The sequence below is a fragment of the Macaca fascicularis genome, chromosome 11 (genome assembly GCF_037993035.2).
Source record: "Macaca fascicularis isolate 582-1 chromosome 11, T2T-MFA8v1.1".
NCBI classification, from domain to species: domain Eukaryota; kingdom Metazoa; phylum Chordata; class Mammalia; order Primates; family Cercopithecidae; genus Macaca; species Macaca fascicularis.
Genome location: NC_088385.1, coordinates 71,460,833 through 71,484,845, shown reverse-complemented (window position 1 = coordinate 71,484,845; position 24,013 = coordinate 71,460,833). Strand labels below are relative to the sequence as shown.

Sequence of the window (24,013 nt, the reverse complement as noted above, 5' to 3'; positions counted from 1 at the left end):
TGCATCTGTAGTCCCAACTACTCAGAAGGCTGAGGTAGCAGGATTGTTTGAGCCAAGGAGGTGGAGGTTGTAGTGAGCAGAGATCGTACCACTGCACTCCAGGAATTGAATGTATATATTGTTTCTTTTAATGTTTAGTGTCCTTTGTATATTTATAAAGATGCTTCTAAACTTTGAAGCCAGAAAGCTATTCTCCGGTATTTTCCTCTGAAACTTTTGTAGCTCTGCCTCTTACATCCAAGTCCTTGATGTATCTAAAATTTCTTTTCTTGTAAGGTATGAGTCAGGGATTCAGTTTCTCTTTTTTTTTTTTTTTTTTTTTGCTCTATAGATACTTAGTTGTCTTTTTTGCTCCATGGATCCATCTATCCCTGTGCCAATATCATTTTGTGTTATAAAGCTGTGCAACTAAATCTCGATTTGCATAGGCATACCTCTCTGCTTATTGTTCTCATGGGGATCCTAGCCCCTGTCTTCCACATAAACTTTAGAATCGGCTTTTCAGATTACCTGAAAAACGTTGGCTTTTGGTTGGAATTGCATTTAAGCTATAGATCAGTTAGAGGAAATTTTACATCTTTTAACTTTTCATACAAGTCTTATACTTTGTACCTTATTAAGTTTTTTTCTAATTAGAAAAAAAAAACTGATTCACTCTAGGGGTAAAAATCCTTATGCTGTGTATAATTTCTCTGCACAGTTCTCAAAGTGCCACTTAAGACTTGGTTCTTTTCCTTGTTCATGTTTTGTTTTTGGAGGTTATTCCGATGAAATACTGATGTATTAGAACAGTTAATTAGCCATGTGTGGCTACTTATTTAAATTAAAAATGAAATTCAGTTCTTCGGTTGCACTAGCCGCACATCATGTGCTCAGTAGCCATCATATTGAACAGCAGAGATGGAGAACGTGTCAGCCAGCAAGTTCTGCTGGACTAGCAGTTGGCAGACTACAACCTGTGGGCCAAATCTAGCCCACCCCGGTGTCTGTAAATAAAGTTATATCAGAACACAGCCACGCTCATTCATTTATGTATTGTTGATGGCTGCTTCCCTGCTACCTGAGTGGCAGGGAACTGTATAGCCAGGAGCCTAAATATTTACTCTGTGGCCTTTTACAAAAAAAGTTTAACAACCCCTACAGACCGTGAGTCTCAGACTTGGTCAGACATCAGAATCACTCGGAAACTAAAATACTAATGTCTGTGCCTCACCCTTAGAGATTCTGATTTAATTGGCATGAGATAGAATCCCTTGGGATTTTTCAAGTTTCCCTAGTGATTTTTAATATGCAGCAAAGTTCAGGAACCACTGATCTAGGCTTCTCAGATGCTTTTTTCTCCCCTGGACATTTTGACATTCAAGGGTGGGATTTTGAAGTTCACTCAGTTCTGACAGTTCACTCAATTCCACCTTCCAGCTTCACGGCTCAGGTTTGGCAGCATGAGCTTTTTTTTTTTTTTTTTTTTTTTTTTCTCCTCTCGTTTTCCAAGACAGTCTCGCTCTGTTGCCTAGGCTGGGGTGCAGTGGTGCCATCTCGGCTCACCACAACCTCTGCCGCCTGGGTTCAAGCAATCATTCTGCCTCAGCCTCCCAAGTAGCTGGGACCACAGGTGTACGCCACCATGCCCAGCTAGTTTTTTGGTATTTTTTAGTAGAGATGGTGTTTCACCATGTTGGCCAGGTTAGTCTCGAACTCCTGACGTCAGGTGATCTGCCCACCTCAGCCTCACAAAGTGCTGGGATTACAGGCGTGAGCCACCGCGCCCAGCCAGTGTGAGCTTTTTAAGTCTCCAGCGAGTCATGATTTCTGAGATCCTGAGCCGCACAGGATTGTTCAAGTTTCATTGTAGAACAGTAAGTTAGGAAATAATTGCTATCTCTAACTCCCCCTTTTCAGGTGGCTGCGGCATTCAAGGCCTTGCACAAGCTGTTACCCATTCCCCACTGTACTCACCCATGTTTAGCATTCTTTAGAGCAGTGATTCTCAAGCAGGCATTCCCTAGAATTGCCGGTGGGACTTGCTGAAACCCAGGTTGCTGTCTACCTATGTTAGGAACTAAGAATTTTCATTTGTAACAAGTTTCCAGGTGATGCTGCTTGTCCTGGGAACCACACTTTAAGGACCACTTTTTTAGAGCAGTGCTTCTCAGTTTTTTACTATGCATGGAAGTCACCAAGAGGTCTTACTAAAATGTAGGCTTTGGCTTGTTAGAGCTAGAGTAGGACCCGAGATTCTGCGTTTCACCAAGCTGCCTACCAGACTTTGACCATTTTAAGAGCAGCTTCTAACCTGGTCTTCCTGTCTTTGCATATCTCCATTCTGTCTCTAGATTCTGCCACTAAGCTTACTTTTCTAAATCACTGCCTTGATTGTGTTACCTCCCTGCTCAAAAACCTCCTATTGTTTCTAGGACAAGCCTGGGCAGCATGATGTTCAGGGCCTTATCCTGTGTGGTACCAGCCTGCCTCTCCACCCTCACTGTGCACTGCTTCCTTGTCTGAAACCTGGGTTTCAGGAAGCCACACATCTAAGTGGTCTGCGTTCAACCTATATTCATGCTCTTTGAATCTAAAACTTGTTCCTATTCCTAGATTCTTTCTCCTTTCACCATTTGTGTCTTAAACTTGCTCCTTCCAAATGCTGCCACTTCTTTCCTTCCACACCATGGAAGGTGCATTGAAGAGTGAGTGAGTTAATGTACTATACCTTCATTCTGACCATCAAGAGGTGCTTTGAACCTGTTACAGTCCTTTGCACACAAGTCTGTGGAATATTTCCTTATTGTCCTTGTTTCTATTAGGTTATAAGTTCCTTAGTCTGAGCTTAAAACAGTTCTTACATAGAGCATATGACAGTATTATTTATTTTAGTCTGGACTTTGAGCAACTTGCACTGTAACTTTGATTCTTGCTTAGCTACCTTGTCAGGTTCCATTGCTGACCTGATTCATGGAAGTAGCCTTGGAAAGGAACTATTACATTTTCAAAGCATTTGACCATCACTTGTAAAGGCCCTTAAGTACCAAAGATGCTGCTCAGTAGCTTTCATGTGCACCTGTTTTAGTCATTCCCTTCAGTTACTGAATGAACAGTCCAATTACTTTTGACTCCCAAGTCCCCTTTAGCAGTCAATTACTTTGTGATCTTTATCATAGTCTATGTGCCTCACAGAAACTCCACTTACTCTTCTATCTAGAGAGGTGCCAGTAACTTGACCTGGCGATCAGATGTCCTGGTGGAATACCAAGGAGAAGGCCGTAACGTCACTGACCCAACATGCCCTTCCCTGAGTCCTGGCGTATCTGTGAGTAATAGCTTGAATTGACTTAGACAGATTTCTCACTGACAACGTGGCAAGGTGCTGGTTTCCATGTGTCAAGTATTGAAATCTTTCATCTGAGTCCTCTTCATTTGTCACTGACTGTGAGTGGTTAGTAGATGGACAAAGGTAAATCCAGTGATCTTGGAAATGATGCTGCCGACCTGTCATCAGAATGTGCACTGTTAATTCTTCCAATTTATGTAGCAAGTGCATGTATCCACCCATGTTCTTATCAATTCCTCTTCCCTGTTTTTCTACCCCTTCCAATAACAGTACCAGTTTTTTTAATTAGGGATGTTACTGAGGCATGAAGTAGAGAGATGTGGTTCCTGCCTGTAACCATGCCATTACGAGTGCCTACATTGGCGGCAGCCAGCCAGGTCACAAAGAGGGGAACAGCCATGTTGGCCTCACTCTTTGGCCTCACTCTGGAGAAGGGAAAATCGGCTTCCATTTGGAATTGATTGATTCTTCTAACACCAAAGTGTTACAGTGTAATAAACCAACCAAAAGTACAATAACAGATCATATGGTAGACAGAAGTTAGATTTAAGTTGTACTTGGTGATAAAAACACTCATAAATAACTTAACCTGCAAATGACTCCACAAAACTCATTTTAGCCTTCTGCAACTTTTTAGGGTGATAGTTCCTAGTAGCTCTTAGAAATGAGTCATTTGGGCCGGGTGCTGTGGATCACGCCTGGTAATCCTAGCACTTTGGGAGGCCAAGGCGGGTGGATCACCTGAGGTCAGGAGTTCGAGACCAGCCTGGCCAACATGCCAAAACCCCATCTCTACTACAAATACAAAAATTAGCCGGGTGTGGTGGTGCATGCCTGTGCTGCTCAGGAGGCTGAGGCAAGAGAATCACTTGAACCCAGGAGGTGGAGGTTGCAGTGAGCCGAGATCACACCATTGCACTTCTGCCTGCGTGATGGGAGTGAGACTCTATCCCAGAAAAAAAAAAGAGTCATTTGAGTTGATTTCTTCTCCTTGCCAACCCATACATTTTACAGGTGCCCATTATAAGTAATTCTTGTCAAGAGTTTAGCAGACAAGGATGGCAACAGTCTACAAATGGAACAACCCATATACCTTGATCAGGTTAGCCAAAGGAACAAAGCCTCACATCTATTTTTGAGTTACTGGCTTCTCCATGGAAGGTTTTCTAATTGCTGTCAAATTGCATGTCTGGCACGAGCCAAGCTGATCACCCTTCTAGGCAACTAGGTATTTGTTACTATGCAACAACTGTCTTCATTTAAATTTTGAAATATCCCTACAGCAATGTTTCCCAGACTGTGTATGTGAAGATGCTTATAACAATACCTATGCCTGTGTGAGGACAATGTCAGCGTTGTGGAATTTGCAGTATTGCGAGTTTGATGACCAGGAGGTAAGAGGGACTTCTGCCTGCACTTCCCCCACTGCTTTCTTGCTGGTGCTTTGTTGGCTGGACTTGGTGGCATAAGATAGCAATTCCAAGGCTGCTCCCTAGGGAAGAGGTTGTGTTTCTTATCTGTGCTTCACTTTAGGTTTCCTTCCGTTGTAAGGCCATGTCTCACTTCTCTAATCTTTCTGGAGTTCTCTCCATTCCTACCACCACCCAAATACATACTTTAAATGCACAGTTCATGTTTTCAGAATGATAAATGCTTTGTCTGTTAGCTTCCCTCGTAGTTTGGAGTGAAAGAACTTTCACTTTTAAGTGAAGTCAACTTCACTTGAGTTGGAGTGTTTCCTAGAAAGCTTACCAGCACCTGGTGTATTCAGAAACTCCTGTTCCCACCACAGCATAATCCACTGCTGCTCCAGTAGATTAGAGTAGGGGTCAGAGGCCCAGGAGTCCATCCATGGAAGAAGGTGGTTTTTGGCCAACACAGTTTGGTGTGGATTTATCTGAAGGATCCCATGGACTCTAGTCCCTTGTGGTTTCTTACTGTTTATCAGCATATGCTTACCTGCCCCATCTGGCAACCCTCATCTGACCATCTGGAACGGATGCCCATCTGTGTTTCTCAGAAATGGACTCATTCTCCACTCCATTTGCAGCTGATAAGCACTTTGGACAAGCAAGAGAGCTTCCCTCAAACTCAGTTCCTGTTCCCTGCGCCCCATGATGTTTATCAGTTCGATAACTATTTTATAAGTGATAGTGTGAGGGCAGCTACCTGAAACCATTATAGGCAAAATTTCCTACCATCTTTCTAGCCTAACATTTGACTCCAATTTGGAGAACAGCATACAGATTATAGAGGGAAAAGTACTGTGTTAGACCTGTCTTATTTTAGAAATAATAATTAGTACTGTGTCCTTCCCCAGTATATCCACAACTACTTTTTAAAATAGGAAAACTTAACATTTGTATAACACAGGCAAGAGTACTTTCATATCCATTCCCATTTGAACTTCACAATTCTAGGGCAAAAATCACCTTTAAATGTTTGCTCTTGCTTTAGTAACTTTATTGCCAAGTCTTGTTTCTGAGACCTTGCCATTGGAAGCTCCTGCCTTCTGTTCTGTTTTAATTACAGAAGATAATGCATTTCTTCCCCATACCCCTTCTTGCCTCTGCCTGAAGGCACACAGGCTGTGTGGCTGGAGACCTGAAGCAACTGAACCCCCAGAACAGATGCTCCCTCATCTCAAGGAAGCAGTGAGCTCTTTGAGGATCTCGAGACCAGATTGAGAGTCTCCAGGGCCTTGATTTTTTTATCTACCTCCTCCCTTCCCATTTAGAAATAAATCACATTAAGAGTATTTCTTCACAGCTAACCCTTGCTCTTTTCTTTCCTCCATTCTTTCGTGTCCTCTAGGTGTTTGTAGAAGTCTATAATCTGACTGCAGACCCAGACCAAATCACTAACATTGCTAAAAGCATAGACCCAGAGCTTTTAGGAAAGATGAACTATCGGTTAATGATGTTACAGTCCTGTTCTGGGCCGACCTGTCGCACTCCAGGGGTTTTTGACCCTAGGTAAGTTTCCTTTCTCTTCATTTACTTGGCCAAGTTTTTTCTAGTAGTCATGCTGTTCTTGAAGGCAAAGGGAGCCCTTTTTGCTGTGAGATGATGATGATTCTGCTTTGGAGGGAATACTGTGTTCTTAGTGCACCAGCCTGTTGTGCTGGGAAAATAAGCTTTTGAAACTTTTGTTCTCCACTGCCAGTTGGTGCTTTAGCCAGAGGTACAGCCCTGCTCCCCACCAAACACGGGGTTCTTCTTTTCCTGCTGTGATTATTGTCATGGTACTTGATTGCACTGGTGACACTTGGGGCTTCTTTAAGTAAGCTGCGACCCACTGCTGCCCTGTTCCCTAGAGCTTCCGAGAGTATATGTCTTCATTTCATTTCTCAGAAACCCCTACTACAGAAACTTGAATGTTTGCTGGTGAATTTAAGATATTAAACACACAATGAAAATAGAAGGTATAAACTCAGGTGTTGAAATATATAAGCCCACTGCACGATATGGAGGTATAAAGGATGTTTAGCTATCACCTGTTAAGTCAGATTTGTTCCCCACACTGTCCCTCTTAGTAAGTTTTCAGCAGTAACACTGGGTGTCAGTACACCATGCATGGAGCTGCTGGTGGCAGGAAGCTTGTTATTTATCTTTTCCTTGAAGATCATGAAGTTTAAAAATCAAACTTTCCCTGGGAAAGGAATATTTTAGTTCTTACCTTCAGAATGTAGGAGAGGGAAGAATGATGTCCTAAGTTGATGGAAAGTTATCACTTAATTTTTTTAGCCATCTTTGTACTAAATTTTATCTTTAGTCCAAATTAGAGACAAATGAATGTGAATGAGTAGAAAAACTCGATGATAGACTATTCATTGTTTGCTTTTAAATAATGTATATAATGCCAAAGTGGCAGGGACACCAGTAAACTAAAACCAGATACCAATATAAGGAGATAATACTTATCATTATTTTATATCACTTAAACGAAATAACTGTTTTTATATGGATAATCCCATTAATACAATAAGAATGGTCATGGATTTTGACCACCCACTTTGGTCTTTCCTCTAAGTTAGTGAAATAGGTCCTAGCTTGGTACGAGTTACCTGAAATAGGAAGTCCAGTCCCGAAAATAAAAGCACAAGACTTCCAGTTTACATGTGCTGACTTTGCAATTTCCAACAGTTACTTAGCTCAGAGTGTCCTTTTAAACCAAATTAAGTTAGATGTCAATAGCAGTTAATGCTTTTTAACCATATACTCTCTGGCTGACTCTGTGAACTTAAAGCCAGCATCTGACTAAATCTTAAATGGAGGGTCAAGGAACTGGACCTCTTGGATTATGATGTGTGGCCAAACAGTCCCTGACCAGGCCACTGCTAGGACATGGACCTGCCTGGCTGGTTGGCCAGTGCAAGGTGGATGCAGCCAGCTGTCTGTTTCTTCTGAACATCTGGCTCTAAGTGTTAGAATTCATAGAATTTTCATACAGCCCTTAGAGCCCAAAAAGTAAATTTCAAATGAGGAAATTGAGCTTGCAGTTGTGATTTGCCCAAGGGTCACCCTATAAGGAAGTGAATACATTATTTCCTAAGCAAGTTTTGTTTGGTTTTTAACTGCAACAAATTGTCTTCCTCACATTTTAGAAGTTTATAACTAAAGTTCTAGATGCTGGCTTTGCTGATGTTAGCCTGGACGACTTAAACCTAACCTGATTTTCCGTTTTAAATACCTTAGCCCTTATTATTCCTTTCCTATCAAACATTTGGGCCTGTTGAGTCCTCCAAGATGGGGTCATCAGATGTTGTGAGCCCAATCTATCCCCACCTGCTGGAACACAGCCTCACACATTCTTTTACCTGGTTTTGGCTGCTTGTGTGCTTCAGCAGCAAAGGAGAATGGTTGGGACAGAGACTGTATGGCTCCCATACCCTAAAACATTTATTATCTGGCCCTTTACAAAAAATGTTGGTCAATTGCTGTTCTAAAATGCAGTAGTCCCACGCTTATCCACAGAGGATCTATTCCAGAACCCACAGTGGATGCATGAAGCCCCAAGGATAGTGCCAGGCCCAGTTGCCATCAGTCAGAAGATGTTTCCATTCGTGTCTTCTACCATCAAATTTTATGCCTTTTCCATCTTAACTAAGCTTTTGTCATGCCCTGTGGCCCTAACTTTTGCAGTTTAAGGTGTGGCAGCCAAACTAGAATTCTTTTTTCCTTCTTCATGATTTCACAGATAGAAGATTCATTCTTGGCTGGGCACAGTGGCTCACATTTGTAATCCCAGCACTTTGGGAGACCAAGGCATGCAGATCACATGAGCCCAGGAGTTCTAGACCAGCCTGGGCAACATGGTGAAACTGTCTCTGCAGAAAAAAACAACACAAAAATTAGCCAGGTGTGGCCATGCCTATGTTCCTAGCTATTCTGGAGGCTAAGGCAGGAGAATCACTTGAGCCTGAGAGGTGGAGGTTGCATTGAGCTGAGACTGTGCCACTGCACCCCAGCCTGGGCGACAGACTGTGACTCTGTCCCCCTGACAACCCTCCCACCAAAAATGACTCATGCTTATGGTGAGTCTGCTGTAGGTCTTAGCAGTCTCACTGTACGATTTTTTCTTGCCTTATTAAGTCAAGAGCATTCACTTTTTCACTTAAGAGAATCACTTTATGGCTTCTCTTTGGCATTTCTGAATTGGCAGCACCACTACTCTTGTGGTTTGGAACCATTATTAAATAAAATAAGGGTGACTTGAACACAAGCACTATAATAATGCAACAATTGATCCACCCCTACTCCCTCAAAAGAAAAAAATCTCAAATCTTGCTGCCTTCTGACACCTTTCAGGATTAACCTACTTGTTTTTCTCCTCTTGACTTGCACTGTGTGACTTTGTGTGTGCTGACTGGTGATGAAAATGTTCGGAACTGTCGAGGGCTCACGTTTTGTACCATAGACTTTCTCACTAGAGTCCCTTCTGGTGATTTGTTTCTTTTACACCAATTCGTGCTATCCTTTCCACTGAATAATATTCTGAGTGAGAAACTAGCGAGAGCTAATGTTACATTTGGTTTTTCCTCCCCAGATACAGGTTTGACCCCCGCCTCATGTTCAGCAACCGCGGCAGTGTCAGGACTCGAAGATTTTCCAAACATCTTCTGTAGCGACCTCACACAGCCTCTGCAGATGGATCCCTGCACGCCTCTTTCTGATGAAGTGATTGTAGTAGGTGTCTGTAGCTAGTCTTCAAGACCACACCTGGAAGAGTTTCTGGACTGGCTTTAAGTCCCGTTTGAAAAAGCAGCCCAGTCGGCTGACTTCCTCGTGCAATGTGTTAAACTGTGAACTCTGCCCATGTGTCAGGAGTGGCTGTCTCTGGTCTCTTCCTTCAGCTGATAAGGACACTCCTGAGGTCTTCGCTCTCACCATATTCTTTTTGTCCTGGGGCCACAGTTCTTGATTATTCCTCATGTGGTTAAAGTCTGAATTTGTAAATCCATTCAGATAAATGGCAGTACTTTAGGGGACACACACACACACACACACACACACACACACACACAGATACACACACAGATACACAGATACACCTTTTGATATATAAGCTTGACCTAAAATCAAAGGACCTGTGTAGCCTTTCAGATTGAGCACTTCACTATCAAAAATACTAACATCACATGGCTTGAAGAGTAACCATCAGAGCTGAATCATTCGAGTAAGAACAAGTACCATTGTGATAGAGAAGTAGAGATACATTTTTTTATGATGTTCATCACAGTGTGGTAAGGTTGCAAATTCAAAACATGTCACCCAAGCTCTGTTCATGTTTTTGGGAATTCTAGGCTGGTGCTGCACTGAAATAGAGCAGTAAGCTTGTGATAAAGGCCAATTCCAGATAGCTCTTGAAGGTGATAGCCATCTACTTTCCAGTGGCTGCCAACCACAGGGAGTGCCGGTTAACCCTGGAAGGATTGAGCAAGGTCCCTTCTCTTGAGACTCCCCTCTGAGATCTGAAAATAAAGTGGCTTAGAAACATCAGCAGGGAAGAACTGCCAAGAGTTGGTGAGGGTTGTCTCTTATAGGGTGTTCTGAAGACAGGGCTCTTGAACAGACAGGTGGAAGGGCTATACCGGGGATAAAGGAAGGAAGTGCCTGTCCAGCAGGGAGCTTGAATTTCAGTTCCATGCGTGAAGTCGTTGGCTCTAATCTGCATTTTTCTGCCTTTCTCTTCATTTGTTTCAAGATGGAAAATTTTCTTACAGTTGGTGCAAAGTATCAACTACTTTACCCTACCTTCTCCCCTTTTAGATGGGTTCTTCCTGAGTTTTGGAGTATTGTTAATTATCAGTATTCCTCCTGTCAAAATCAAATCTATTCAGGTTTCTTCACTGTTGAGAATATGTAAATTTTTTTATTTTTGGTGGGGGGTGACAAAGTCTCGCTATGTCACCCAGGCTGGAGTGCAATGGCATGATCTCAGCTCACTGCAACCTTTGCCTCCTGGGTTCAAGCGATTCTGTCTCAGCCTCCTGAGTAGCTGGGATTATAGGCACGCACCACTATGCCTGGCTAATTTTTTGTATTTTTAGTAGAGACGAAATTTCACCATGTTGGCCAGGCTGGTCTTGAACTCCTGACCTTGTGATCCACCCACCTTGGCCTCCCAGAGTGCTGGGATTATAGGCGTGAGCCACCACGCTTGGCCGAGAACACCTAAATTTTTATGTTTCTTGACTCAAAAACCAGTTCCATTTCTAATGTTTTCTTCACAAGAAGGCTAATTGGTGGTGAGACAGCAGGGGAGGAGGAAGAGCTGTGGTTTACAACTTGTTCAACTCAGGCAATAAGCGATTTTAGCTATATTTAAAGTCTTCTGTCCAGCTTTAAGCACTTTGTAAGACATGGCTGAAAGTAGCTTTTCTATCAGAATTGCAGATAGTCATATTGGGCTAATAGCCATTGGATTTATTCCTTTACCTCACATGATCCCAGCAACTGAGGTGGTATCTAGAGGTGAAATAGGCAAGTGAAATGGACACCTCTGCTGTGAATGTTTTAGAAGAGGAAATTCAAAATGTTGTAACTAAAAGCAAACTACATTGTTGAATATGGGTATCGGCTTTCTTTTTCACTTTGATTCTTAACATAATCAGTCAACTTCCACATTAATGAAAGTTGACCATAGTTATTTCCAAATAAAAAGAAACCAACTCTTACCAGGTCTTGGACTGTGATGTCATTCAGTTTTTTGCTGGTTATTTGCAGATTATTCAGTTTTATGCTGGTTTCTAAGAGCAGAACTCATAAGAGTGACATAGTCAGCTGCTGACGGCACCTCTGCCACGCCATTCTTACGCTCAGTTCAGTGGGTGAGCTTGCCTGGTGGGGTGTGGTGCGGCCCTGTCTCTACGCTCTTCTATTTTTGGTATATTTCCTGTCTAACCTTCAAGTAGCTTTCAATTCTGCTTTTTTTCTTGGACTGGCTCCATTCTGAATCTGTGCTAAAATCTTTCATAAAGAGACCTCAGTTGATAGCGTAACAGACTACACAATGCACTGATGTTTTCATAATGTTTTAGGGACCCACTGCAAGAAGCTTGCCTCCTCCTTTTAATTGTATTCATTTAGATTTTGATTTTCCATGTTAAGAAGGTGAGGTCCATGTTGGTGCCCTTCAGAATAGAGAACCCTATAAACATTAGGAATGAACAGAGGCCTTAGGAATGAATAGAGAGTTTGCCTTATACGATTTCCTGTTACAAAACTCTCCCTCTCAAGCAAAGTAGGGAACACCTTTTGAGCATCTTTGGATTTGACAAACGGTGCTGTTGCAAACACTCTTTTTTTTTTTTGGAGATGAAGTCTCGCTGTTGTCACCTGGGCTGGAGTGCAATGGCATGATCTCGCCTCACTGCAATTTCCACCTCCTGGGTTCCAGCAATTCTCCTGCCTCAGCCTCCCAAGTAGCTGAGATTACAGGTGCCCGCCACCATGCCTGGCTGATTTTTGTAACTTTAGTAGAGACGGGGTTTCACCATGTTGGCCAGGCTGATTGAACTCCTGACCTCAGGCGATTCACCCGCCTCGACCTCCCAAAGTGCTGGGACTACAGGTGTGAGCCACTGTGCCCGGCCCGCAAACACATTGTAATTGACAACAGTAGGGCTCTTGTACAAAATAGTCATGATGGCCATGGAAGTTTTACCTTATTCTGTGAGAAGTGTTCTTAAACTTATTAAGTGTCTAAACTAAGGTTTAGTGCTTTTTTAAAGGAAAGTTGTCCCAGGATTCATACTAAAGAAAGCAAAAGTTATTTCAACTGATCCACCAGTGGAATTAGATGGGTAGAGTTAGGTTCTTGAGTTTTATCACCACTTAGTTCCCACTGAATTTTGTAACTTCCTGTGTTTGCATCCTCTGTTCCTATTCTGCCCTTGCTCTGTGTCATTTCAGTCATTTGACTTAGAAAGTGCCCTTCAAAAGGACCCTGTTCACTGCTGCACTTTTCAATGAATTAAAATTTATTTCTGTTCTAGTGGGAATGTGTCCTTTGTTTTAGTTCACAAATAGTAATTTTGACAAGATGCTTTCTTCTGATGCAGTTGGTTTTAATCACTCACCTAGTACTAGAAATGGGCTTTCTAGTCAGATCCTATAGTCTCTATCTGTATAGCTCTTACATACATGGCCCCTACTGATTGATACCCCTGAATGAAGTACCATGTAGAAAATATTTCCTGACAAATCTTTGTGTATTTACAGCTTTGGAGAAAAAGTCTTACCTTGGCTGGCTTTGAAACAGACTAAGCTCGCCTTCAAAGGTGGTTTGCCATGTGATCCATTGCTCTAGATGAGGAATGACTTCTTACGGGGTCAGCAAACTTCTTAAAGGAATAGACGGCCAGTATTTTAGGCTGCCAGGCTATGTGGTCACTATCACAGCTACTTACCTTTGCTGTTGTAACACAAAGATAGCCATAGACAATAGATAAGTGTGTGACTGTGTTCCAATACAATTTTATTTTCAAAAACAAGTAGGTCATAATTTGCCAACCCCAGAGCTTATAGGTTGCCTCATATCTTAGCAATTCTGAAGACCACATAGAAAACAATGTTAGACACTCATAAAATTGCCAGATTACTATCAGAAAAACAGGTGATTTGGGCCAGGGGCAATGGTTCACGCCTTTAATCTCAGCACTTTGAGAGGCCGAGGCAGGAGGATCACTTGAGCTCTCTGGAGTTGGAAGACCAGCCTGGGCAACATAGCAAGACTCTGTCGCTATAAAAAACATTTAAATTGTAAAAATGAAAAATAGGTGATTTGGGTATATCACAATTTTAAGGTCATTTATTAGGGTCTGGGATTTGTACTCCTCTTGCAAGCTAATTAAGTAGGTCTGTTATTTCATGAGACTCCTGGGATAAAGACAAAGGACTTTAGTACAGCACAGCAAGCAGTAAGAGCCTGTCAGTTCACACTTGCACCCAAGTCCTACAGGTACGATGCAAAGGGCCCGGAGGGATGCCTGCACATGCAGTGGGTTTTGCTACAGGAAAAGAACATTAGGCTTGGGGAGCCTTTGTCCAGGCTGAAGTGCAGTTGTGCAATCGTGGCTCACTGCAACCTCTGCCTCCCGGGTTCAAGCGATTCTCGTGCCTCGGCCTCCCGAGTAGCTGGGATTACAGGCACACACCACCACGCCTGGCTAATTTTTGTATTTTTAGTAAAGATGGGGTTTTTGCCATGTTGGCCAGGCTGGTCTCAAACTCCTGACCTCAGGTGATCCACCCGCCTCAGCCTCCCAAAGTGCTGGGATTACAGGTGTGCGCCACCGCACCCGGCTGAGCCTGTTGTTTTATAGCAAGCACTCAGTGAGGCTGCTCTTTGTTCCAGAAAAAGACATTAACTTATCTGCTCACTACAGACAACGCTGAGGAATGTCCAGCATAAAAAGTGGTCAGCCTGGCCAACATGGTGAAACCTTGTCTCTACTAAAAATGCAAAAATTAGCTGGGCGCAGTGATGCGCGCCTGTAATCCCAGCTACTTGGGAGGCTGAGGCAGGAGAATTGCTTGAACCTGGGAGGTGGAGGTTGCAGTGAGCCAAGATCGCACCACTGCACTCCAGCCTGGGTGACAAGAGTGGAACTCTCTCAAAAAAATGGCCAGGACCTTGCGTTCTTGGCATATCCAGCCAGGAGGTGCAAGGATGCTTGGGGTTCATAGTGGATTGCCTCTCCCAACAGCTGTCAGCTGTTCAGTAGCAGGGGATCACCTGGCCGGATGTTTCTTCCCCCTCCAGAAGGGCTAGAATGCTAGATCAGGCCAAAAATAGCAATTGTAGACCTAAATGCTTAAGTGAGTTTTTTTGTTTTTTTTAACCTGGGACCTAAGGCCAAGAAACATGGGAAAGAAAAGTGGGTGCTGCTGGCCTTTCAGATTTCAAGACAAGACATCAAGACCTTAAAGTGATGAAGAGGGAAAGGATAACAAGGTTAAGCATCGGGTCAGATTTAGTTTTGAGAGCTACCTCGTCTGGTCTTCGTCTAAATACTAGAGAATGGCGGAAGAGAAAGGAGAGTCCCTGTGATCACTGACCAAATAGAAACGCAAGATGGTACAGAGCACCCATAAAGTCACTACATTACCATCCTGAAAACACTGGAAATTTGATTACATCACAGTCAAGCCATCAACAAGGAGGAAGAGAATCTTCACTTGCAGAGACTCAGAGTGAAGATACAGACTCCATTAGATCCATTTTTTAACTTATCCCAGCTATTCCCACTGAAACGAACCTGCCCTGTAGAACCAAATTCCCTACAGAAGTGGTGTTTGTTTCATCTTTCTCTACCACCAGTGGATTTAATTTATTTTTATTTTTTGAGACAGGGTCTCGCTCTGTCGCCCAGGCTGGATGCAGTGGCCCTATCTTGGCTTACCACAACCTCTGTCTCCCAGGCTCAACTGATTCTCCCATCTCAGCCTCCCAAGTACCGGAGACTATAGGTACACACCACCGTGCCCAGCTAATTTTTGTATTTCTTATAGAGACGGGGTTTTGCCATGTTGCCCAGGCTAGTCTTGAACTCCTGGGCTCAAGAGATCCACCTGCATTGGCCTCCAAAAGTGCTGGGATAATGGGCACGAACCACTGTACCCAGCCACCACCAGTGGATATAAAGGGCTGGTCATATGTGTACACGAAAGTCTGTTGAGGCGAGAGCTGACAACCAGAGAGCCCAAAGGATACAAGTTGAAAGCATCGTGCTGAGATCTCTACTGATGGCCTAGAATCACTGAATAAGACAAGATTTAGATGTGGGACACGGGAGCTAGCTCCTGGAGTACGGTAGAGTAGATGACATTTCTAAATCTTTTTTTTTTTTTTTTTTTTTTGAGATGGAGTCTTGCTCTGTCGCGCAGACTGGAGTGCAGTGGCGCAATCTCGGCTCACTGCAACCTCCGCCTCCTGGGTTCAAGCGATTCTCCTGCCTCAGCCTCCTGAGTAGCTGAGATTACAGGCGCCCACCACCACGCCAGGCTAATTTTTGCATTTTTAGTAGAGATGGGGCTTCATCACGTTGGCCAGGCTGGTCTCCAACTCCTGACCTTGTGATCCACCTGCCTCGGCCTCCCAAAGTGCTGGGATTACAGGCGTGAGCCACCGTGCCCGGCCTTGACAATTCTAAATCTTAGTCTTCGAGAGGAAGATTTCATGATCACCTGCTGGTGAGACTGATACCCGTATATGTCATCGTAACCCGCACCTTTAACTGATGACAATAGGTTCTCAAAGGATAGAAAGATACAAGGATGCTTGTAATTATCGTTTTGGGGGGATAAAAACAGCTCCATAAGATAGATTTATTTCCCTCAGCTTAATTTATCCAAACTCACAAAGCTAATTGTCAAAGAAGAGTCAGAATTTCAAAGATGTGGTTTCAAAGCCATCTTTCCATTAACTCTGTTGTCACCATGATCTGTGAGGCTGTGTCCCCACCTCATCATATGTGCGAGTGCCTACTCTGACTGGTGGTGAGCTTAGCTATGAAAGGGAATTATTCTGGCCGGGCGTGGTGGCTCATGCCTGTAATCCCGGCACTTTGGGAGGCCGAAGCAGGCGGATCGCGAGGTCAGGAGATCGAGCCCATCCTGGCTAACACGGTGAAACCCTGTCTCTACTAAAAATACAAAAAAAAAAAATTAGCCAGGCGTGGTGGCGGGCGCCTGTAGTCCCAGCCACTCAGGAGGCTGAGGCAGGAGAATGGTGTGAACCCGAGAGGTGGAGCTTGCAGTGAGAGGAGATCGCACCACTGCACTCCAGCCTGGGCGACAGAGCAAGACTCCGTCTCAAAAAAAAAAAAAAAAAGAAAGGGAATTATTCCATTCCTCCAGGATATTATTATGTAGATTGAAAAGACAACTCATCTCTCATACCTGTACTTACAGGGAAACTATGGTTTCAGACTAAGATGAGAATGTACCACTGCCATTCAAGTGTCTTCTTGTCCTGTGCTACAGCCTGGCTGGCAGAAAACAATTAAAAAGAGGGCTCCTCTCTGTATGCCTCATTTAACTATTTCCAGCATGTCTGTGGTAGCCAGCCTCCAAGATGGCGCCTAATTATCCTTGTGCAGTTTCCTCCCACAATGCATCAGGGTTGGTCCATGTGACCAGTAGAATAGGGCACCTGTGATGCTGTGTGACTTCCACAACTAGGTCCTAAAAGACATGGCCACTTCTGCCTTGCTCTCTCTTGGACAACTCTGGGAGAAAACTACTGCCATATCAATGACAACAAAGTAGATCTTTGGTGAGGTCCACGTGGTGTGGCAGGTGGATCACCTGAGATCAAGAGTTCGAGACCAGCCTGGGCAACATGGTAAAACCCCTTCTCTACTAAAAATACAAAAATTAGCCGGGCATGGTGGCGGGTGCCTATAATCCCTACTCAGGAGGCTGAAGCAGGAGAATTGCTTGAACCCGATCGCACCACTGTACTCCAGCCTGGGCAACAAGAGTGAAAGTCCATCTCAAAAAAATAAATAAATAAAAATTAAAAGCTAAAATTAAAACTGTGCCCCCAAAGGATTAAAAAACAGTAACACTCTTTAATTTACAAGATAGCATATTTTAAAAGAAAACTAGCTAACTAGATTTTGCATAGAATGAGTCTGCTGACGTCACAGCCTGAATTTCCACTGCATGTTTCATATGAATGCCCCAAATTTGCACCTGTCACCCATGAGCTTGCATAAAGAAATAACTACATGCTAATCTACCCCCAAACTCCTTTTTGTTTTTTTGTAGAGATGGGGCTCTGTTTTGGGGGTTGTGCAGGGGCGGTTTGAGACACGGGCTTGCTATGTTGCCTAAACTGGAGTACAGTGTTGTGATCATGGCTCACTGCAGCCTCAACCACCCAGCCTCAAGCAATCCTCCTGCCTTAGCCTCCCGAGTAGCTGGGCCTACAGGCACGTGGCACCACACCCAGCTAATTTTTTGTAATTTTTTGTAGAGATGGAGTGGGGTCTCACTATGTTTCCCATGCTGTTCTTGAACTCCTGGCCTCAAGTGATCCTCCCACCTGTCTCCCAAAGTGCTGGGATTAGAGGCATGAGCCATGGTGCCTGGCCTAAATCTTTTTTTTTTTTTTTTTTTGGAGACAGGGTCTCAGTCTGTCACCTAGGCTGGAGTGTAATGGCACCTGTGCTCAAACGATCCTCCTGTCTCAGCCTCCCAAGCAGCTGGGACTACAGACATGCTACAGGCATGCACCAGCATGCCTGTCTAATCTTTTCTAATAAAATTTCTGCCTGCCTTAAAGACAGCACAGGGAGAAATATTTGAGCTTGACACTCCTATCTCCTTGTGAGTCAACTTATATATAATATAAAGTTTTTCTCAAAAACAACAAAAAACCCAGTGTCATGGTATCGGCTTCTGGCGCATCTAGCAGGGAGCCGTTTTTACTACAGGGCAGGGCAGAGCTGTCTAGTGGTAGAGGCTCAGATTGTCTCCAAAGTGGGGGAAAATATGTACATTACATACTAAAATAATAGAAATAAGCACTGGTTCCCAGCTATTGTTACTAAAACCAAGTGGAAGCTTCTTTGTTGGAATGGTTGCTAAAATGTTCTCAGCACATGTTGGAAAATATTTTAATGGACTCTTGGCTGGCAAGCTCCAGTCACGAGTCCCAAGTTTTCTCTCTAGTGGGTCTTCGCAACTCCGAAAAGCTGGTGCGAGGGAGAGTCACAGCTTGGGAGAGTGGCCCCTCAGCAGCTGCAGCACGCCAAGATTCTAGCTGGGTTTCCGAGGCACCTGTTGTCCAAATCAAGTGACTTCTCCCTTTCTCCTCTCGATGCTGGGAAAGTAGCTCAGATGCACAATTGATTCTGTTCCCACTTACGTCCCTAAGAAAAGGGCTGCTTTGTGTACTTTTCCTCCCAGTCCCTTTTACCCAGAGTCTCCCAGATTAGGTGAGCCGCACACTAATTATGCCTGAGATCAACACGACAACTTGGGTTCTTTCCAGCAGTCTGGAGCAAGTGAGTACTCACTTTGTCATGTATCAGGGCAGGCTTCAGCCTAAAGCTCAATGCCCAGCAATGCTCCTGCAGAGGATGAAGCCCATGATGCCATGTCTGGTCCTCTGCACAGCAGGGGATAACAACACTCTGGTCTGCAATCATCCTGGCCCCTCTCTTCTTCCTGTAATGCCATCGAAGGTCTTGTTTAAGAGTCCAGCCAGGCCGGGCACGGTGGCTCAAGCCTGTAATCCCAGCACTTTGGGAGGCCGAGACAGGCGGATCACGAGGTCAGGAGATCGAGACCATCCTGGCTAACCCGGTGAAACCCCGTCTCTACTAAAAAAAATACAAAAAAAAACTAGCCGGGTGTGTGGTGGGCGCCTGTAGTCCCAGCTACTCGGGAGGCTGAGGCAGGAGAATGGCGTAAACCCGGGAGGCGGAGCTTGCAGTGAGCTGAGATCCGGCCACTGCACTCCAGCCTGGGCAACAGAGCGAGACTCCGTCTCAAAAAAATATATAAATAAATAAAAAAGAGTTCAGCCAAAGGTGAACACTGGCTGGATGAGGAGCGGCAGGAAGCTGCAGCTCCAGGTGTCTCTGTAGAGGGGCACCTTCCTGTCTCAAAGCTGCCCAACTGGCTGTTTCCAGACATGTCTATGAAATGTTTAGTCTCACAAATGCTGTGCCCTGCGGCTAGGAGAGATGCAAAGTGAGCTGAAGATATGGCCCAGTCTCCAAGGAGACTACTGTCAGGGGGAGAATTTACATGCATAAAATCATGGCCCAGAAACAAAGGTCAAGGCCCCCCACTGCACCGACACACAGCTGTCTGGTTTGGATCATGCAACATCACTCGGTGCCTTACATTGATACGAAAACCTGGGCATCCCCCAGTCCCAGCTGCTCTGAGCAAGCTAGAGCCCACTCTATCTTGTCAAGGAAGAAAGAATGCTTTGTGACTGTATTTATAGGGAGCACAAGGCAAGGTACTAAATGATCTGGCCTACCAATCACCCTAAGAATCTTGAATGTTTTGCTTTTAACTCCATTTCCTTCCCCTAGCATGAATTTTTTATTTTATTTTATTTTTTATTTATTTATTTTTTTTGAGACAGAGTTTTGCTCTTGTTGTCCAGGCTGGAGTCCAATGGCACAATCTCGGCTCACTGCAACCTCCACCTCCCAGGTTCAAGCGATTCTCCTGCCTCAGTTTGCTGAGTAGCTGGGATTACAGGTGCTCGCCACCATGCCCAGCTGATTTTTTGTGTTTTTTTTAGTAGAGATGGGGTTTCACTATGTTGGCCAGGCTGATCTTGAACTCCTGACCTCAGGCAATCCACCCGCCTCAGCCTCCCAAAGTGCTGGGATTACAGGCATGAGCCACCATGCCCGGCCATGAATTTTTTTTTTTTTGGAGACGAAATCTCGCTCTGTCGCCCAGGCTGGAGTGCAATGGCACAATCTTGGCTCACTGCAAGCTCCGCCTCCCGGGTTCACGCCATTCTCCTGCCTCAGCCTCCTGAGTAGCTGGGACTACAGGCGCCCGCCCGCTACCGCGCCCGGCTAGTTTTTTGTATTTTTTAGTAGAGACGGGGTTTCACCGTGTTAGCCAGGATGGTCTCGATCTCCTGACCTCGTGATCCGCCTGTCTTGGCCTCCCAAAGTGCTGGGATTACAGGCTTGAGCCGCCGCACCCGGCCTCCGGCCATGAATTTTTCAAAGAAAAGAAAACAAAACGAAACCCCTTCTGCTTGGAAAAATGTCCATCTTGGAAACTGGCACCTAGGATGCCTCTAGAATGATAGATAAGCATCTGTCATTGGCCCAGTAGTGAAGCAGCCACATTATTGTAGGAACAAATAGTTGGAAAATGATACCATCTCACGCTATACCAGGAATTACAATGCACAAGATACTCGCACATTCCCGATCTTATTTGGTCCTCATAGCAGCCTTGTGGGGTAGGCAAACAAGTGATGATGTCCTCTCCATTTTACAAGGGGAAAAAATGGGTTTGATCCAGAGCAATTGCCATTGTACATTTTTTTTTTTTTTTCTGGGGGGACAGAGTCTTGCTCTGTCGTGCAGGCTGGAGTGCAATGATGCGATCTCGGCTCACTGCAACCTCCACCTCCCTGATTCAAGCAATTCTCCTGCCTCAGTCTCCCAAGTAGCTGAGAGCTGGGTGCCACTGTGCCCGCCTAATTTTTGTATTTTTAGTAGAGAAGCAGTTTCGCCATGTTGGCCAGGCTGGTCTAGAACTCCTGACCTCAGGCGATCCTCCTGCCTCAGCCTCCCAAAATGCTGGGTTTACAGGTGGAAGCCACTGCACCCAGCCTAGGATTGTTATTTTTAACTCCACCCTTGCCAAAGATGAACTCTTAACGTGAGGAGAATTATTTAGGCCTAAAGTTCTTTGCTTATAATATTACAGGTTGGTATAAAAGTAATTGAGGTTTTTGCCATGGGGGGCGAAAAACCAGCAAGAGTAATCCTGATAAAACACACTGTCAAAAAGAAAGACCTCAGACACCAGTCCCCACCATGCAGAACATGTTCATGTAAGTTATTAATTCTTCCAGGTAACTCCTCCTCCTCCTTCAGATCTCAGCTCTAAATCACTTTCTCAAGGATGCCTTCTCTGTCCTCCTAAATTATACACTCATAGTACACTGAATTTTATCTCTAGGACACTTAACAATTTACACTACACATGGACTGATTTTCATAAACAGAGTTCATGATGTTCTCACTCATCATAATCTACTCAGTTCCTGGGGGTGGGTCATGGGACCAGGCAGTACGGACTTGAAAAAAAAACAGGCCAGGTGCGGTGGCCCCTGCCTGTAATCCCAGTACTTTGGGAGGCCGAGGCGGGCAGATCACCTGAGGTCAGGAGTTCGAGATCAGCCTGACCAACATGGAGAAACCCCCGTCTCTACCAAAAATACAAAATTAGTCGGGTGTGGTGACGTATGCCTGTAATCCCAGCTACTCGGGAGGCTGAAGCAGGAGAATTGCTTGAACCCAGGATGTGGAGGTTGCGGTGAGCCGAGACTGTGCCACTGCACTCCAGCCTAGGCAACAAGAGTGAAACTCCATCTCAATTAAAAAATAAATAGGTCGGGCGCAGTGGCTCACATCTGTAATCCCAGCACTTTGGGAGGCCGAGGCGGGCAGATCATGAGGTCAGGAGATCAAGACCATCCTGGCTAACATGGTAAAACCCCGTCTCTACTAAAAAAATACAAAAAAAATTAGCCAGGTGTGATGGCGGGTACCTGTAGTCTCAGCTACTCGGGAGGCTGAGGCAGAAGAATGGCATAAACCTGGGAGGCGGAGCTTGCAGTGAGCTGAGATTGTGTCACTGCACTCCAGCCTGGGTGACAGAGCGAGAACACGTCTCAAAACAAACAAACAAACAAACAAAACAAAACAAAACAAAACAAAACCAGAATATAGATATCACAGGATACAAGGACACTAAATAAGATGGAAAGGAGGGAGGGAAAGAGGAGACCACATGTAGATCGAACTGTGTTTCCAATAATGTGGAAGCTTAAATGTTAGGTCAGAATATTATAGATCACATGCATTAAAGCTTCATACTGCAGACACTTGTAAACGGTAAATTCCTTAAAAGACCCATGAAGTTGGTAGCAGCAGCAATATCAGCACTTGTCTTTGGCAAGCTTCTTCGAAAGCTTGTGTGTGTATATATATATATATATATATATATGAGAGAGAGAGAGAACAAAATAAGAGTAATAAGAGTAATTTTTTTTTTCGAGAGGGAGTCCCACTCTGTCTCTGTCACCCAGGCTGGAGTGCAGTGACACAACCTTGGCTCACTGCAACCTCTGCCTCCCAGGTTCAAGAGATTCTCCAGTCTCAGTCTCCCAAGTAGCTGGGATTACAGGCACGCGCCACCACATCGGGCTGATTTTTCGTATTTTTAGTAGAGATGGGGTTTCGCCATGTTGGCCAGCCTGGTCTCAAACTCCTGACCTCAGATGATCTGCTTGCCTCGGCCTCCCAAAGTGCTGGGATTACATGCATGAGCCACCATGCCTAGCCATAAGGAAATTTATTTCAATGCAAAGACCTAACATCTGAACACATCAAGTATATCTGTAGTAACGGTAACTCCCTTGTTCCTGGCAGTGGTAATTTGCCTCTTTCCTGATCAGTCTGCCTAGCGGTTTACCCATTTTGTTGATCTCAAAGAATCAACTTTAGTTTCATTAATTTTGTTTTTAATTTCATGACTCTTTATTATTCATTACATCTTTATTATTTCCTTTCTTCTGCATCTTTGTGTGTAACTTGCTTTTCTTTTCATTTCTTAAGGTGGAAGCTGACGTCATTGGTTTGAGACCTTTCGTCTTTTCTAATATAGATATTTAGTGCTATAAATTTTCCTCTACCATTTCCATTCTTAATCCCATAGTAAAAATGGGCACATGAGTACAGAGCTTATGTAAACAAAAGTAATCCTTTACGAAGGAAAGAGTGTTACCATGAAGCACCCAACAGCTGGAACACATCAGGTAGGTTCGAAATGTACTTTCTCCACCTCCCAGAGGCTGCACAGCCTCTCCTCCCTGCTTCTCTGCTTCATTCCGCTTTCCCTGCTTCATTCCGCTTTCCCTGCCATCTCTCTCTGTCCATGATACAAGGCCCAATGGTGCGCTCAGCTCCTGGTCTATAAATATTCCTCACTGATTAACTAGAATTCTTGTCTATGTAAAATTTTGAGGCCAGGTGCAGTGGCTTGCACCTGTAATCCCAGCACTTTGGGAGGCCGAGGTAGACAGATCACTTGAGGCCAGGAGTTCGAGACCAGCCTGACCAACATGGCAAAATGCCATCCCTACTAAAAAAAAAAAAAAATCTGCCAGGCGTGGTGGTGGGCACCTGTAATCTCAGCTAATTGGGAGGCTAAGGCATGAGAATCACTGGAACCCGGGAGGTGGAGGTGGAGGCTGCAGTGAGCCAAGATCACACCACTGCACACCAGCATGGGAACAGAGCGAGACTCTGTCTCTAAATACATTATTTAAGTTTTGAGAAAATCTAGTTGATCAATGGCCTTTCAGCAGAGACCTAAGATCCAATTAGCCATGGTCCAGGGGAACAGGGTATATAGAATTGTCCTTTCCAGGCTAAGTGAGGCAGGTCAG

General features: G+C 44.4%; 1 protein-coding gene across 2 annotated transcripts in view; it reads left to right on the top strand.

The window, feature by feature from the left end:
• The window catches only part of GNS (glucosamine (N-acetyl)-6-sulfatase), a 45,228-nt gene extending 32,402 nt beyond the window's left edge, over positions 1-12,826 (top strand). For both annotated transcript variants that reach the window (XM_015431152.4, XM_005571445.5), the window contains 4 exons: positions 3,200-3,307; positions 4,612-4,722; positions 6,143-6,303; positions 9,377-12,826. In XM_015431152.4, coding sequence (XP_015286638.1) covers positions 3,200-3,307; positions 4,612-4,722; positions 6,143-6,303; positions 9,377-9,455 — 459 coding nt within the window. In that variant the 3' untranslated portion in view covers positions 9,456-12,826. The remainder of the gene's footprint in view (positions 1-3,199; positions 3,308-4,611; positions 4,723-6,142; positions 6,304-9,376) is intronic.
• The last annotated feature ends 11,187 nt before the right edge of the window (positions 12,827-24,013 follow it).